Raw genomic sequence first — 19,212 nt, 5'->3', positions numbered from 1 at the left:
CCATTGCAATTTAGAATGGTAAACAGACCTTAAGTAATTTGGGATAAACTTCTCTTTCAAGTGTTTTATTTATGTCCTCTTCTGGCTCAAGTTTATTAAGCAAGGATAAAACAATGCTTGAGTAAAGATATTTGAACCTTTCAGGATTACTAACGTTTTAGGTGAAACATTAGAAATACTAAGAATCCATGTTATGCTCTGTAGATGACAGAAAGGTGGAGGCAATCTTCTGTTTTGACTTGGCCATTTTGAATTCAGATACTTGCTAGGTATAACATATTGCTTTTTATAAAAGAGACAAACCTACTCTAAGTAAACTTTTTATGCTAGCAATTCTTTTGAGAGATCTAATGGGAGATGTGGCCACATTGATTTTATTTGAGCTTTCTGCATGTTTTTCTTCAAACCTATCCCTTCCCTCACATGCCATCCAGTGAGAAGGCCTGCAACCTCAGTTTGATCAAAGCATCTGAGAGGTAGAAGCAGATCCACTATCTCCAATGACTCTGAAATGGTAAACCTGTAATTGTGGAGAAATGATAAACTCACTTGTTACAACCCTGGTCCCCCTTGCTGTGTGTATATAATACTTTTTCTTCATCTATGAAAGACCCAGAGCTGATGTAAATAAAGTTTTGGTTTTATTTATCAAGATTGATACAAAAGAATGTCCATGTAATAGACATATCAGAAATGATGGCTCTTGACTATTTTTTATAACTGTAGGTATTCTTACACATTTGTTATCCCATTATCTAGGCCTCGGCAATCTTTGAGGTTCACAAATAATTAGCTTCATTTCCATTATACTCTTTCATTACTAATATCTTTTGAGAATTCACCTACTTTAATTCAATATTCATTTTTAGTGCCCAGTAGAGTATAAAAGAAAAAGTAGCATCCTTTGCTTTTTAGACACAAATGTGCCAGTAAGAAAATGGACATTGACAAAATACACAGTATTGGGAACTTACATTCCTAAAGTGTTGCTAGATCATAGAGTACAAAGTGGAAGATAGAGGTAGTAAATATGGCTAAATACAGCAGAAAATAAATGTACAATAAGTCAGAGAAGGAGTAACTTAGTGATCAAGGAAAGCTTTAACACTTAGAATATGAATATTGATTCATAATTCATAATAAATATTCATATATTAATGAATAAATTTATTGGCATTCTAGCTACTTTCTAGCAAACATCCATAAAGCTTTTATCCTGAAAGAAAGTGATCTTATGTACAAATTCTTGGTAAGCTTGGGGATTATATTTTTAAGTTTGTTATTTGTTGGGGGGCACACCCAGCAGTGCTGTGAAGACAGAACCAATTCAGACAGTGTTGAGGGGACCAAAAGCCTACTCTTGGGTGTTTTCAGTGCCACCAAAGCTACTATTATTGGTTCTTTTCTATATGTCCAAAGAATTACATTAAAACATGTTTATACACTGGTCGAGCCTAATTTATCTGTATGCTTATGCTCCACACAGCCTACATTGTTTTGTCCTACCAGGCCATATGAAGAGTTTCTTTTTTTCTTGTAGTATATACAGTAATCGTCATCTGAAATATTCTTACTTGTACAACTTATCCATATTGAATGATACAACCGCATAATTTCAATATGTCTCCCTAAACAAGGCTGACCTCTTAAAATTCTCCTCTAGACTCAAATAATTTTTCCTTTTATTCATGTTTTATATGATTGAAAACAAGATGTAATTGATGTAATTGAATTTATCTGTCTACATGCCTTACCTGTTTGATATTATGTACAAACTTAATGTTCTTAAAGAGTTAAAATACAACATTTCTGATGCAATAAAAACAGTAATTCGTGTGCAATAAAGAACAACAGCAAGGGAGGTTTTCTTTCCATCAATTATTATACAAATCATGGATTTTCTGTTATTTGGCTATATCTAGTATCAGACCAATTGAAACATTGTTAAAGCAGATGGTTCTGCTCTACTTTAAATAGATGTTAAAATTTAACACTTTTATTAGGTCCTGCTTTAACAGCATATTATTTGCAAACACAATCTTTACAGAGCTTTATGCCATGTTGCAACAGAATAATGTAATATGTTAGCTTAGCCACAGAGGGGATCTGCAGTCTTTGGCTGCCCTTTGCAACATACCGAAGGTGTCTTGTTTCTTCCACAAACGAATTACTTATGGAAAAACATTATGACACAATTGGCAGACTTCTTCCTACTGACTTGGGCTTGCTGGATGGGCAGATGCAGCTTGCTAACACAGCTATCAACCCTGACTTTAAAGGAGTAAAGGGGACCATTAAAATGAGAGGACTAGAATTTCTGCCAATGTCATTTCCTTAGGAATTTAGTCATTTATTTATGAGGTTGACCTGGCAACTGAGCTACTGTAGAGGGAAGTAACATTGATCTGTCATTGGGAGGACTTCAGAGGCAACATTCTTAATCCTAGAGAAGAGAGGAGGCATTGGGGTTACTTGGCTGTAGGTCTTCTGGTTACATAGAGCAGGATATTAAATCCTCGAATCCTAGGAAAGACAGAGTGGACAAATAACTGCCCATTCTGAATCAGAAACTTGACTTCAATGTTGGGTGGAGGACCAAATATTCAGGGAGGTATGCTTCACCAGGAGGGGTTCCAGAGGTCATTTCTCCACCCTGCCTTTTATTCCCAAGGGATCACACAACTGACAATATTTTAATTTAAAGGAGCTGCTCTGGTCTCAGCACCAGATGTCAAAAAAAAAAAAAATCCCAACCACATTATAGAAATATGTCTCAAATACTGACTACTCCCTTTTTTCATAAAGTTAGCTCCAGATGTGTGTCCTGAAGTCCTGGCTTACTCTGTACAGTTTTCAAACGGGAAAAAACAATTTTTTTTCTTCTTAGGGACTTGAAAATAGTCAAAAGTAGGACATTCAAAGAAGTTTCTAGTTTAATAATGGCCTATTTTGCTTTAGTAGAAACCATTTATCTATTCCTATACTTTACTTAGAAAGTTGTCAGTTCGGGCCAGAGCTGTGGCTCAGAGGTAGGGCATCTGCCTTGCAGGCAGCTGACCTAGGAAAGACTGGGGTTTGATCCTCTCAAGTCATAGCATGGAGTAACCTGAGAGTCACTGGGTAAGGCCCAAAATAAAAAACAAGCAAACAAACAAAAAAAGCCACCACTACCACCAACAAAAAATCAACAAATCAAAAAGAATAGTTGTCAGTCAATATATGTCACTTTCTCAGATCCTTAGAGTACTGTGTAGCTGATATTTGGGTGAAGAGCTCAATAGGGGTGGGAAAAGGGGTGACTTTTTCTCAAGTAAAATTAAATCTGATTTGTAGCAATAGGACAATTTCTATGGTGTAAAATGTCCACAACATATGATTTCAAGTTACTGACTATGATGTACTAGAGACATAATATGCTTCTTTTGAACCTGTAATTGAGAAATAATATACTCCTCTGAGCAGGCATTAAGGGCCCCAATAAAACCCTAGTGAGTCAGCACAGCTCTTTTACCAGTTTGGTTTTTCTGAAGGGTTTTTCTTTCAGTATATTACATAAAATAGGTTCTACTGAGTTTTCAAACCAATTACTATAATATTGTTCTCATTCAATGTGTACATACATACAATGTGTGTACATTCTTCAACATAATTCATAATCAAAGTGTATGCAATTATAGACACCTTTAATTTTCTGGTTAAAATGAGACAATAATACAATACAGAATAAATTTTCAAATTATTACTTACCTTGAAATATATTAGAACAATTTATTTGTAAATGTATAAAATATCTCAAGTAATCAAATGCGAGCCTTGAGTTCTAGTGGAATTTGAAGGCTGCCTCATATTCCTTTTATTGCATTTCCCCTTTCTTTTTTTTTTTTTTTTTTTTGGGCAACACCGGTAACGCTCAGGGGTTACTCCTGGCCTATGCGCTCAGAAGTTGCTCCTCTGGCTTGGCTTTTCCCCTTTCTTACATAATTCCAACCTCTCACTCAACAGGCTAATGCAACAATGAGATGCTCTAAGATGTATCTATTTGTTGACTTAGTTTCTTAGTTACATGAAAATAACTAAATGTCTCATTTATTTCAGTTGAAATAAGGGTTATTAAAAGATTAAAATTCTGTGGGAGAACTTTGCTACCAGCAGTGACTAAATTCCAATATTTTAAATTTAGTTATTTTATGGATAAATTGCAATGCTGATAAATTTTCCTAAAATTAATTAAGATTTAATTTCCTGTATGAAAATACATTTAACGATAACCTTAGGACTTTCTAGTAGAGAACCAAAACTGAGCACCCTTATAATTTTCGATATATAAGTAGGCTTTTTTGTTTTGTTTTTGGTTTTTGTGCCACACCTGTGGGCTCTTAGGGTTACTCCTGGCTCTGTATCACAATCTATCTTGGCAGTCTTGAGGGACCATATGAGTTGCCAAGGATCAAAACCTGGGTCTGTCCCTGGGTCTTCTGTGTGCAAGGCAACACACCCTACCCACTGTGCTATTACTCTGGCCCCTATATAATAGGTTTTTTAGTTTTAACTGGCTTATGAGATCCCCTTCTTATTTTATTTTCTTTTGGGTTTTTTTTATGGGGGGGGGTCACACCTGGCCAGTGCTCAGGGGGTGACTCCTGGCTCTCTGCATCAGAAATCACTCTGGCAGGCACAGGGGACCATATGGGATGCCGGGATTCGAACCACCATCCTTCTGCATGTAAGGCAAATGCCTTACCTCCATGCTATCTCTCCAGCCCCGACTATTATTTTCTTTATTTAAAAAAGGCAGCAGCTTTATTCCTGAATTGCAGAACGAGCAGTAAACCCCTGAGCACCACTGTGGCTCCAAACTCTCCTCCAAAAAAACAAAAACAAAATAAAAAAAGCAAAACAAACAAAACAGCACAAACCACACAGCTTTTCTAAAATCGAAAGAAAATAAGAAATAAGTAAACAATATGTTGTAAGTAAACTCCAATAAAAAAAATTAAACAGGTCAAAGAGATAGTAAAGTAGGTAGATGCTTGTTTTTCATGAGGCTAACCTAAATTCAATCCCTGTCACCACATGTGATTTCCTTGAGCAACACTAACAGTGAAACTTGAATACAAAGCAGAGGAATAACCAATCCCCCTCCCCAAATTAAATAGTTTAAATAATAGGATTAATCCATAATTAGTAAAAAATTATGTGGAATAAGTATCTGAAAAGAACATTGACAATAGCAATTTCAACTAGAAGTAGAGAAACATTAAGTATTATTTTTAGACATGCATATTTTCATAAAGTGACTTTTAAAATTTATATATACTCAATTCACAAATATGATTACTACACTATACAATGAAAATATAGAAGTCTAATTTTAGACCATGGATTATATTACAGTGGTATATTGATATAGGATACTGGGTTCAATCTCAGGCACCAAAAACAAAGAAAATTCCATTTTTCTTGAAAAGCAATTATAATGCCCTTCTATCTTTGGTAGGAGAGGAAGCTTGCATCATGCCTACTGTTTACAGAGGCTGTTCCCAACTCTCTGTGGTCAGGAGTGAATCTTCAGTTGGTACTTAGAAAACCAGGGGTGGTCGGCAAGGGTTTAAAGCAGGTTCATGCACGATAAGTGCCTTACTTATCTCTTGTAGTATCTTTCTGTCCTGCAAAGCTCCTTCTTATTCATGCTAGGTTATGAGAATCACAGAAAAAGAAAAAAAAACAACTAATTCACATTCTAGAATGTAACTAATCTATGAGTCTAATGAAGACCAAATAGTAGTACTAAAATCATTGGTCTTACAAAATATCACTTTTTAACATGCTATATACAATTTCAGTTAGTTTGTGTTTAGGGTTTTCTTCATACTCCCAAAGCAGTAGTACTAAATAAACAAATGCTCAGGCTGTAACTAATTAGAACTCAATAGGTCTAATTTGTATATTTACAAAGTTTTATTTAAATATGACTCCCTTTTGTATAAATCATTTTCTCATCTAAACTATTTTCCTTATTTGTTAAATATATAGATATATTAGATTTATTCATTTATTTATTTTTGGTTTTTGGATTTTGGGTCACACCTGGCATCCCTCAGCAGTTACTCATGGCTCTAAATTCAGAAATCACTCCTGGCAGGCTTGGGAGACCATTGTGGGATGCCTGGATTCTAACCATCGTCCTTCTGCATGCAAGGCAAGCACCCTACTTCATGCTATCTCTCCAGCCCCTAGATATATTTCTTAACTTATAAATATCTACATGGGGGCCAGAGAGATAGCATGGAGGTAAGGCGTTTGCCTTTCATGCAGGAGGTCATCGGTTCGAATCCCGGCGCCCCATATGGTCCCCTGTGCCTGCCAGGAGCAATTTCTGAGCCTGGAGCCAGGAATAACCCCTGAGCACTGCCAGGTGTGACCCAAAAACCAAAAAAAAAAAAAAAATAAATATCTACATGGATATATGATCATGAAATTCTTTAATATAAGGATGGTTGTGAAAGTAAACGAGAATTCAAATTATTACAAAGCCACTAAAATGTTTATATTTTTAAAGCTTTAGTGGCCAAAATTATTAGGAAAATGCATATGGCCTAATGTACTGTTACTTTCATGATATGAAGGAGATCTTAATAATAAGAATAGTAATAAAAACTTCTGAGTGTTTGCACACACAACATTTTAGTAAAATTTCACATATAGAACTAGTGAAGTAAAAATTTGTAGCAAGCTTACCAATACGTCAATAGATATATTTAGTAAGCATAAACATGGTTTTCATTTCTTGTTAAATCAATTTCAAGATTAAAATAACACAGAAAAATTCCTTGATACTTACAGTTCCAGGACGGGGATATGGAATTCTTCCCTGATAGGAAATAAGTTGATGATTAGGTCCTTCTTTGTGGGCAAAAGGCCCATTAAATACAGTTTGTATGTCAGATAAATGATAAACACACACTGCTGATCCCTTGAAAACAGAGCTAAAAACAAAACAGAAAAAGATTATATTTCTTTGATTTCTTTTTATTCTTTTTTTTTTTTTTTTTGCCTGGGAGAGGGTGACTGTTTGGGCCATATTCAAAAGTTCTCATAGATAACTCCTGGTGGAGCTAGGATGGGGCCAGATAGGGTTTGGGGGATCAAACTTAGATTGTTAATATGCAAGTCAAGTGCTCTGCTCCTTGTACAATGTCTTTGACCCCAGAGATTCACTTTCATAATTTGAAACTTTAATGGGTGCAATTATTATTTCTCTTGTTTTTTGATTGTTTGTTTTGGGGGCACACCCAGTGACGCTCAGGGGTTACTTCTGGCTATGCGCTCAGAAATCGCTCCTGGCTTGGGGACCATATGAGATGTCTGGGGATCGAACCCTGGTCTGTCCGAGGCTAGCACAGGCAAGGCAGAGGCCTTACCAGTTACGCCATCACTCTAGCCCCGCAATTATTTTTTTATGTGATGTAAAATTTCATTTGAATTACAAGTTTCAAATTATTTTTTAAAATATTTTCTCTATTTGTGCATTATAATGTACATCTTTTGTTTTGACAATATTATATCACCATGATAAAAAGCCTATAAAATTATTTTAAAATAATTATTTTAGGTCAAATATATTTTTGAAGCTTGAAAAATAATTAATGTTATCCTAAATGTTATGTGAAATAAAAGTTTAGACAGAAGAATGCTTTGTAACTATTATGCAATAAATTCTACTGTTTATCTTAAAATATAATTAATATTTACCTTGATGTTGTAAAAATACCATATACTAGTGTTGTCCTTGGATTATCAGTTTCCAGTAGAAATACATCCTCTATAAAATAAAAACATAATTTCTTTATGTTCCCAAGTTGTAAATGTGTTTTAACTAAATAATTTATATATAATTATATAAAATTATATAAACTAAATATATAATTATATAAACTAAATATAACTAAATAAATAAGTAATTTCCAGTTTATTAACTTTTCTTTTTTGGCTTTTGAGCTATATCTGGATGCATTCAGTGCTTACTGCTTGTAGAGCTTATGGGATCATAAGTGGTACTGGGGAATAAACCCTGGTTGGGAAAAATGTAAGGTAAGTGACTTATCCTAACTAACAAAGACTAAAATTAGTCTTTTAGTGACTGATCCAAATGTTTAAAGTTATTAAATTACTTGGCTAAGTTATAAATACCAATGGAACTTTGTTTCTGTTATAACAGACTGACTTCTAAGGAGACCAACATCTATCCCAGTTATTTTTATAACTGTTAAATCTGGTACATTTTTCCATATTGTAATATTCTTTTACTTCTTACTTTGCAAACAGCCTCAAAATCTGAGAATAAGTACTATTGTACATATCAATGGATTAAAGAATAACTTATTTGTAAATAGCAATTAATTATATATGAATTATCCTTCTTAAAAACTTTTCTTTGCTAGAAAATCAAGTAAATGTTATTCAACCTAATATAAAATTTCCTCCCATCACCATTCCACATATAAAGAAAATACTTGGCTCCGAGGTCAATAAGGATAACTAGAGTATGATTCTAATTTCTATTTCAAAAATACTATCTATTTTCTGCTCTGAAAACTAGCTTATTGATAATAATAGTAATAGCTATAAATAGTGAAAATATAAAACTGGAATCTTATTTTGAAATATAAATTGATTTACACTTTACACTTTAAAGATTTACACTTTAATGATAGAATGTATACAATATTCCAGACCCACCCACATCCTCCATTATAGTGTCTTCTTTCCACTGATTTCAATTATTAATTAACTTAAATTAATATTTAATTGCAGTAAAATTCAAATTCTATTAAAAATAAAATTATACCATTATTTATACATTTATAAAAATTAAAATTCATTCACTATGTTTATATATACATACATGCATACACATACTCATATAAATGGTGAATTCATTAAATATTTAGATGTGATATATATATATTATATATATATATATGATTGGTCCAGATATTTTATTCAACATGGTCCATTATTTTTATTGAAACAATGGAAAATAAATTCCATTAATTTATTAAAATAAATTCACAAGTTTTAATTGAAAACATTATTTGCAATCTTATATCTATATACCTAGTTCATCAAAGTATGTTTCTGGGCCATCTTCATCTGTTACTGAGCACACCAGTCTTGCTTTTAGGAAAGTTGTCCACTTGTTGACAAGGCTACGCAGTCCACCAGTGTCATTCTAAAGCCATTTTACAAACACATATTAAATTATTTTTAAAAATGTTAAAGTGAATTCAATTTGAACCTTATTACTTGAGAATCTATTAAAATATAAACTATAGAAAACAAGCCACATCTGTACATTTATCACTAGAAAGGAACATTTAAGATTAATGGTACTATAAAATAGCAAATGTTACACTATTATTCTCCTGTAGCACTTTATCAGCTGAAAATGTTTCAACAAATAAATATATGCCCAAGAGTTTTATAAACAATATATGACAGAAATATTTCTAGAAATATTATGAAAAACACATCACTAACCTTGCCTTTTTTGAAAATTCATATTTACAAAATGAAGAAAAATTATAGGAAACTAAAACTTGTAAATTATACCATGGTCAAGAGGCTGGGTTATTACTTACAATAAATGTTTACAAATAATTCTAGTTAAACCTTCATTTTATTAATTAAATTCTTTTATATGTATATGTAACATATATTTATATGTGCTATTTATTTATATGTTTATATAAATATATTTAACATATATTTAACCAACCAGGGCAGGAGAATGGCTACTGGTTTTTTTTTTTTTAACTCTCAGAAGACTTTTGCTGCTCCTCTGCTGGTTTTACTGACTTTTTCCAAAGAATTGAATATAAAATGCTCTCAACAATCAATAAAGTAATGCAATATCTAAAGATAAACTAATGAGCATACTTAAAAAATACTTTTGCCCAAAGAATGCTAAAAAAGGATATGTCTATAAAACTCAGATAAGAGGAGACAACTTTTGTGTGGTACTGCCATATATACTTAGTATGTATATACAAGATATTACTTCTATTTATTAGAACTGTATTTTACAATAACCTTCTTGAGGGAGTCTCTCAAGTACTCTGAGTAGCCAAGTTCCATTCCTGTAACACAGTTTAATAGTGCAGGCCACTTTGATTGTAATCAGGCTTAGCTGTGCAGTGCTGTTCAGGCCCTGTAGTATTCTGGGGGCTATCTGGGAGACATCAATAAATACTCAATGAACAGGATATTATTGGGGATCAAATTCAATGCCTCACACAAATAATTTCAGCTATATTAGCTATTTTCCTGATCCTCTATATCATTTTTTAGTTTTACTGGTATAGAATATTTTAATACTTTTTTTCTGTGCTTCAATACTGCTTCACAAAATATGTAATTTTTGCCTGTAATTTACATTATTTGTTTTAACATGATTAAATAGAAATCCAATGATCAAAATTAATAGTTTAAAACTACATGCAATACATTTCTTCAATGGCATTTTTTGTTGTTGAAACAGATTAGGTTAACCTAAATGACTGATATGAAGGAAAATTTAAATGTCTGTGGGGCTACAGAGACAGTATGGTGGTCAGGGCAGTTGTGGCAAAAAAAAATCTGTTTTTAACACTTAATTTTTTTTGCTAGTTCTAGGAATAGAATTAAAGTCTCAATCATGCAGGGCAATAGCTTACCCACAGAACTACACTCCCAGCCTTTTAAAATATTTCATTGATTCGTAACAGTTGATAATAAGATTATGAGAATCAATTATTGAAAAAAATATTATCTGAATTTTTTATTCTTTCTTCATATTATACAGTATTCATACTTACAGGACATATTCTAGCAATCATGGACTGGATCTGTTTTGTGCTTCTACTATTGTCGGTCAGTTTCTCTCTGAAGAAGAAGTATACCTTTGCATCATTTGGATCAGTGCCATCTGGGATGACATGAGCATCCACGTACATAGGTTCTGAAGAAAAAACATCACACACAAACCTTACATAATCAGAATGAAAATCCATCTTATGTCATCCACACAGACCACAAGCACAGTCCTTTTCCATCTTTGGTATAGAAGAGCAATCCATTGTTCACAGGCAAAAAGGCTAAGTGCAGCAATTATATCCACTCAATGTACCACATTTGGAATGTCAAGTGCCACAAAATATAGCTGTAATATATTAGCTTCAACTGTTTCTCTGCCTGCAAAACAATCTGGAAGTATAGTAAATGCAGAAATTATTTGTGAACTGATGAGCTTTTTAAAAATCGAAATGCTATTTTATATTATTTCCCATGGAATATGATAGCCATTTTATAGGGAAAAAATGTTTGGTTTTCAAAGTGTGGTTTTCAATCTAGTGCATAGAAACTAAAAATCACTGAAGCAGAATGAGAAGTCCAATATCTGGAAAAAAAAATACCACATTTTTCTTAAAATGCAGCACCTAAAATGAAGGGGAAACTTTTCAATGGAAAAAAAAAAGGAACACAGTTATTTGAAGATTTGAAGACAGAGGGATTCCTTATTTTAAGAACCAAACAACTTTTAAAATACTCTAGTTCCAGATTTACTGGAGGAATAAACTGAAGACATAAAGAAAAGCAATGCTTTCTTGAGCTGGTTTATCAGAGAAATAGGAAACTTGGCTGCAGTGACTCCAGTGTAATAGTAATGTGTTAAGTAAACTGCCAAATTTAGGTTCAACTCGAACTTTTCCTTAGGAATAAATGACAAAGATCTGTGGTTTTTTTCTTTCTTTAAACAACAACGTTGACTAAGAATTATGTTTTGAAGTCAATAAATACTTTGCATAATGCAAATTACATGTGACCTGAAGAAGCACAAACAGTTGTATAAGGATTAGCATAGATGTATCATTCTATTGGTTATTTATTTAGCATTTATTTATTTTTTGCAAAAATTAAAAAAGTTTATTACCAGTGAACAACATATAAAAAAATGAGACTATTCCTAGATGCAAAAACAAAGATTTGCACAGATCTATACAAAGATACTATCAATAGTAAGGCTCTAACAATAAATTTACTAAATATTTATTGAATGTTTTCTTACCACTAAGCCATTTAGAATTGTGTTGATCTGTTCTGACCGGATTTCTCTTCGTTAAACTTCGAAAAATAGCAGCATCTGTTCCCATAAAATCTATATACATTCCAGAGAAAAGCTCCTCATCTATTGCAGAGTATAAAAAAGAAAAGGTCAACACAATTTCACTGTTTTATATGTCAATTTTAAAAATTGTAAACTTGTTTATGGGACCATCACAGATTCTAGAGGGTGTATAACTGGCAAGTGGACTTCATGGTCCATCAAATAAAAGAAATTTAATAAGTTATAACTGGTGTTATTGTTGGCCTCTATAATCACTATTATATATTTTTTATAATCAAGACCTAAAATATTTTTACTCTACATAAGCAATTCTCTGTTAGAACTTAATTATATCAAATACTTTTTGATTACAGTGTAGTGAAATAGAAGAAACACACATATGAGAAAGTTAACATAATAGTCAAATTATTTGATTTCTTCCAATAAACCAAAGAAATATACTTTTGAGTTTCAAGTTTTGGCTTCTGATCTTAGTAGTTAAGAGATTTACAATAGCTCAGTTACTTAACAACCTAAATATTAATTATCTCATTTGGAAAATGAAATTTGATTATTAGATCAAAAATTTCACCACATATTAAAAAATAATAGTTCTTACTAATTAACTGCAAGAGTCTTAAAGTTACAAACTATATTTTTATTTTTAGTTCTAGAAGGAACAGCAAAGTAAGCAACTGTTTGCTTTATTATATAGTAATATATCAACAATGTGCCTAATAATATGAAACTAAAATAAAATAAACATGTTATTCTTCGTATTTCATAAGTTTAACATACTTATATATTAATGATTTTAATATATTAGACATAAACAACATAGACACAAAAAAGTATATGTAACAATCAAAGTAACATTAAAGAGAAAATATTTCTCTTTTATTTTATATGATATATCATTAATATTTACTTTGTCTAACATTCTTATATGTTTCCTAGTAAGGAAATAACTTTTAAATTGCTATGTGTGCCTTGAGTATAAAGGCAATTATAACATATATATTAGGACATATATACATATGTGTGTGTATTTTTGTTTTTCTGGGACCCACTCAGAGGTATTCAGGGGGTTACTCACAGCACCTATGCTCAGTCAGCCTGGAAGACACATGGGACAAGATGAGATGCTGGGGATCGAACAGAAGGTCTGCTATGTGCAAGGCAAATGTCCTATTTGCTGTGCTATTGCTTTGGCTCAAAAAAAATATTTTTAATAAGAAATTAATCAGATAGTTTCATTACTGTTATGGGGAATTACTATCTCTATTGACTTCTAAGATCTCTTTTCATTCCATAAATCCTGAACATTTAAGGAACTGTAGGTCTATGATGTTGTAATAAACAACATCTATTGGCCAGGGAAGAAGAGAAAATAAATGTTTTTAATACATACTCTGAGGTCATGAACTGGTATTCTAAATCATAGAAAAAAAATATGATGCAAATTGTGCAGCCAAGATCTGCATTCTAGGCTAGCATAAGTCCATAAGAACAAATAAGTAAGTGTACATACAGACATTTTGAGTGGCTTTATCATCTTAAAAATTCTGGAAGCATCCATGAAGCATCTATATAAGAACTATATAAATACAGTACTGTTATGGACATTTTTGAAATAAAAGTATTTTATTTTTTTTTGCTATATCCAGCTCTCCTCAAGGTAATGAACCTATATTCCTATTATTCAACAAGCTGATTGATACAGTAATCACTGATCATTATCTGATTACAAGTAGAAATGAAAATAAAGACCCAGAAGATGGCATACAAACCCACAGATGATTCACAGAGGGACCAACTGTAATTCTATTATATATTACTTTATTAGTTGTTTATAGCTATTATAGAGTATGAGGTTCTAATTGGCTTAATTTCCTATTATAAATTATAAGTATATATAAATTATAATACTTATATATTTATGTTTATATACATTTTATTTATATATTTATATGTAATAAATATATATTTATATATAAATTATAAAATATAAAATTATAATTTATAGTTTTTTATTTTTATTTTTTTGGTTTTTGGGCCACACCCCGGTGGTGCTCAGGGGTGACTCCCTGGCTGTCTGCTCAGTAATAGCTCCTGGCAGGCACGGGGGGACCATATGGGCACCGGGATTCGAACCAACCACCTTTGGTCCTGGATCGGCTGCTTGCACAGGCAAACGCCGCTGTTCTATCTCTCCTGGCCCTATAATTTATAAATTATAAATTTAAATTATAAATTATAAAAAGGTAGAAATAATAAATGTTCTAATTTTATTTTGTATCAATAAATATATTTAATAATGGGATGGAAGCAGTGGCACGAATCGGTAAGGCATCTGCCATGCCGGTGCTAGCCTAGGAGGACCACGGTTCGATCCCCACCAGCATCCCATGTGGTCCCCCAAGCCAGGAGCGATTTCTGAGTGCCATAGATAGGTAGTAATGTCTGAGCGTCACCAGGTTTGGCTCCCCCCCAAAAAAATATCTAATAATGAGAATTTGGAAATAATTTTGTTTTAGAGAAATAGCTTTTTCGTAGTTTTGTTTTAAGGTTTGTACAAAGATCATACAAGCCATTTAACCTTAATTAAAAATAATGAGCTGGAGAGAAAATATTGCAAGTCGGGTGCTTGCTTTGCATGCAGTCAACCTGGGTTTGATTCTGGCATCTCAGAGTCCCCCAAGTCTGACAATGAGTGGTCCCTGAGAGCTAGCAGTTCAGGAATAAGCCTTGGTACACTGAGGGGTGTGGTACAGAGCCAAAAAGAAATATTTTGATTTTCAGTTGTATGTATACTGATTAGAAAAACCTCATAATATTATTGACAGGTTCCAATGATATCATTTGACTTGTACTCAATTAACAAAAATAGCAAAAGAACATAAAACTATTTGCTAAAAATACATAGTACTAAATAACTAAAAATAGAAGAAAAGTATCACACTTGTACTTTAGAATAGAAGGCACAAAAATTATGAAACCATAAATATTCTCAATAATTGCAAATATTCTTTTTTTTTTTTTTTTGCTTTTTTGAGACACCTGGTGATGCTCAGGGGTTACTCCTGGCTGTGCGCTCAGAAATCACTCCTGGCTTGGGGGACCATATGGGATGCCGGGGGATCAAACCATGGTTCATCCTAAGTTAGCACTTGCAAGGCAAATGCCCTACTGCTTGTGCCATCGCTGTGACCCAAATAATTGCAAATATTTTTAATACTAACAAAACAAGGACAAAACCACTGAAAGTAAATGTAAATTAAAATAATTATGTATATATATATATATTTGTATATAAAAATTTTGTGATTGGTTGACTTTTTGTAGGAAATGATATCTAGGCCACAGTAGGCAAATAAAACCATATTTATGATTCAATACTGAATGTTCTTGGAAATGGAAAAATTTGTATTTAACACTTCATAATTATCTTATTATTTTCCTCATGTACAGTTACTAATGTCAATATTCAAAATGGAAATGCGACTCATGATTTGTGTTATTGAATTTATACTACTTGTTTAATTTCAGTTTTATTAAATTTTGTTTTGGGGTTAACCCTAGAAGTGCTCTGGCTTATTCTTGGCAGTGTTTGAGGAACCATGAGTGGTGCCAGGGGATTTAAATAAAGATGTATGCCAAGTGCCTTAGCCATTGTACTATCAATGGCCCCCTGGAATTCCCTTTTTATTATATATATGTATACATACTTATATATGTACACAAATATATGCATACATACAAAGACACAAAAAGACACACAAACATATATGTAAACCTTCCCTGTTTCATTTTCCACTTACTTATCATAACAGATACAGTGTTCACATTAGGGTTGAAAGAGCAGCGTCCTTTCCCAGATTCACACTTGGAAATCAATTATGAAAACTTGATCCTTAATTAGAGGCAAAATAAAAAATGTAGTAACAATAAGGAAATTAACTAAGTAAGTGTAAACATTATAAAATATTTAACTAAATATATAATAATTAAGTTTAAAAGTGATTAATGTAATCATTAACAGGTTTATTGGACATCTTATTTTGGGCTAGGTCCTAAAATATGAAGACACTGTAAACTAGAACTTGCAAAAATTTTTCACCCTTTTAATTACAATGATGGATAATCATTGATGGACATTCAAATATTTACATTATAATTTAAATAGATTAGATATATTATGATGTGATACAAGACATTTTGACTTGACTATCATGAGAAACATATAAAGTGTAAAATTAATAAACCCTATTCATACTTAACATTGTCTCTTCAGAAGTTCATATTATTTAAGGTGATTAATGAAAACTCTTCTTTAAACACATCTTTATGAAGTGAGACTAAAGCAGTTTCATATTTAGCAAAGTGACTTAAAAATGTATTCCATGTAGGCTTTTCAAAGGAGATTAATTTTTGGACAGACTTTTTTAAACCAAGCCTTGAAGTACACTAGTGGGCAATTTGTACTTGGAAAAATGATCCTATTGAATTCTTGTTCTCTGAAAAAATGTTATGCGATTGTTGGCTTGTACAGTGACTGCACAGTTTTCAATGGAGTGTCAGACAGATTGCAGATGTCTGAGCAGGAGTTTATTTAATCAATTGATCACAGGCATGTGGTTGTAATGACAAGCTAAATGCAGTCATCTGTACTTTTTCAAGAAGCATAAATTTACTTTTCCTTTAAGAACATTACTTTAAGAAACTACTTGAAATGCTTCATAATTTTTCATTTACTTTTAACAGACATCATTAATCAAAAGAGATTTATATAGCTTTAATTCTGGAATAAATATATTAAAATACAATAAAGCCCATATTCATTGCAAATGGTATAGCAATTCTATAGTAGATTATTTTTGTAGGTGTTAATGTCAATATGTTAATATGCCAATACTTGTACTAATCTTTCCTATGATTTTTAACTCTAAAATTGTAATTGTATTAAGGAATTATTTAAGAACTAGATTCACGGCCCGTCCATGGGAGGCGCGCCAGCGTGAGGAGGCCGGAGCCGGCGGCCGTGCCCGGGCATGGTGGCCTGGGGCAGCCGGAAGGGCACGATTCCAGGTTCTCATTTTACTCTTGATAAGATTCATGCTTGAAAATGATTGTTCGCAAAAAGCTGGCTCCCTGTGTGTGGACACCAGGCGGGGGGAAAATCCGCGAAAGTACACCGGCCCAGTGGGGGCCTCGAGCTGTGAAAGACTGTGAGTGTGACCTGTCTATGTCTGTCTACTGTCCTCTTGCGTAGAAACTCTTGCGAGTGGGGCAAAAAAGAGCCTCCAGAAACCTCGCTCGCCCAGACGCCATTTTTCGAGGGAGGGGACTTCCAGAGCATAAAAACCGGCTAAACCTTTGCAAAAGCTGGCTCCCTGTGGTGTGACACCAGGCGGGAAAATCCGCGAGTGTACACCGGCCCCAGTGGGGGCTCAGCTGTGAATGACTGTGAGTGTGGGCCTGTCTATGTCTGTCTACTGTCCTCATTGCGTGAAACTCTTGCGAGTGGGGCAAAAAGAGGCTCAGAGGAGCACGGCTGCTCCGCTTCGCTACGCGGCACCGTGCACTCTTTCTAAGGAAAGAACTCCATTGCAACAAGAAGGAAAAAATCACACTAAGAACGGCGCTATATCACAGAAGCCAAACATTTCTCTCCGGACTGTCTTCTCTGTTGCATGCTCGGGCCTAAGATTTGACCCAGTGTGAGGCTTCATACACGGAGGACTCCCCTCCCTTAGAGGCAAGTCAGCCCATCCAGAAAGGGAGGAGCCAGAGGAGTGTGCTGCCTATATCATATAGACAATGAATACCACCACAACACGTAGAAAAACCCACAATACAAGTGTGACAATGGGGAAACAACGCAGGCCAGCCATCAGACATAGAGAATGAAGATGACAATTCTGAGGACCAGATAATGACTGAACAACTAATCAACCTCTCAGATAAGGACTTTAGACTAGCAATATGGAAGGTGCTCAACAGACTCCAAGAAACCATGGATCGAGTTGAACAGAACACTAAAAGAACCAAGAAAATATGAAGGCAGAAATGACAAAACTCCAAACTGAAATAACATGTCAACTAACAGGACTGAAAAAGTCAGTAAACGAAAGTGAATGACAAAATGGATAAGCTCTGGGACAGGGTATCAGAAGCTGAGAATAGACTTGGTGCTGTGGAAGATGAGATACATAACAATTCCATACAGCAGGAGAGATTGGACAAAAAACTTAAAGCAAATGAGCAGACAATGGAAAAATTAGTCAAAGAATGGGAACAGACGAAAATAGAAGTCTATGATAAGATCAACAGAAACAACTTAAGAATCATTGGAGTCCCAGAGACCCCAGAAAGAAAATTTCAGGAAGAATCAATGGTCAAGAACATCATTAAAGAGAAACTTCCAGAGCTAAAGAATATATGTGATCAAATCCTGCATGCCCGAAGAGTACCAACCAAAAGAGACCCCAGAAAAACCACCCCAAGACACATCCTAGTCACAATGACAAATCCCACAGATAGAGACAGAATTCTGAAAACAGCAAGATCAAAAGGGGAAATCATGTTCAAGCAAGCTTCCCTGAGATTTACAGCAGACCTGTCACCAGAAACGCTCAATGCCAGAAAAGCAGTGGTGGGATATTGTGACAAGACTGAATGAAATGAATGCTTCACCCAGAATACTATACCCAGCAAAACTCACTTTCCGGTTTGATGGAAGAATACATGGTTTCACAGACAAAAAACAGCTCAGAAACTTCACAGACACAAAACAGTCTTAAGAGAAAAACTGAAAGACCTAATCTAAGACAAGACTACCCAAAAGACACACCAAATTTTTGAAATAAAGATGGCGTTAAATCCAGGACAATTCTTTCTCTCAACGTCAATGGACTAAATGCACCAGTTAAGAGACACAGAGTGGCTAAATGGATCAAAAACTCAATCCAACCTTCTGCTGCCTACAAGAAACGCACCTGAATAGTCAGAACAAACATAGACTCAAAATAAAAGGCTGGAGAAAAGTTATCCAAGCAAACAACACC

General features: G+C 33.7%; 1 protein-coding gene across 1 annotated transcript in view; it reads right to left on the bottom strand.

Annotated features, from left to right (window-relative positions):
- Positions 1 to 19,212, bottom strand: part of SEMA3C (semaphorin 3C) — a 198,077-nt gene that overhangs the window by 47,753 nt on the left and 131,112 nt on the right. The window contains 7 exon segments of the mRNA XM_049783875.1: positions 6,842 to 6,986; positions 7,753 to 7,822; positions 9,118 to 9,232; positions 10,857 to 10,999; positions 12,107 to 12,226; positions 15,967 to 16,036; positions 16,038 to 16,058. Of these exon segments, the coding sequence (XP_049639832.1) occupies positions 6,842 to 6,986; positions 7,753 to 7,822; positions 9,118 to 9,232; positions 10,857 to 10,999; positions 12,107 to 12,226; positions 15,967 to 16,036; positions 16,038 to 16,058 (684 nt within the window).

The sequence above is a fragment of the Suncus etruscus genome, chromosome 1, assembly GCF_024139225.1.
Source record: "Suncus etruscus isolate mSunEtr1 chromosome 1, mSunEtr1.pri.cur, whole genome shotgun sequence".
NCBI classification, from domain to species: domain Eukaryota; kingdom Metazoa; phylum Chordata; class Mammalia; order Eulipotyphla; family Soricidae; genus Suncus; species Suncus etruscus.
The sequence above is the reverse complement of the archived record's forward strand: the minus strand, read 5'-3'. Positions and strand labels throughout refer to the sequence as shown.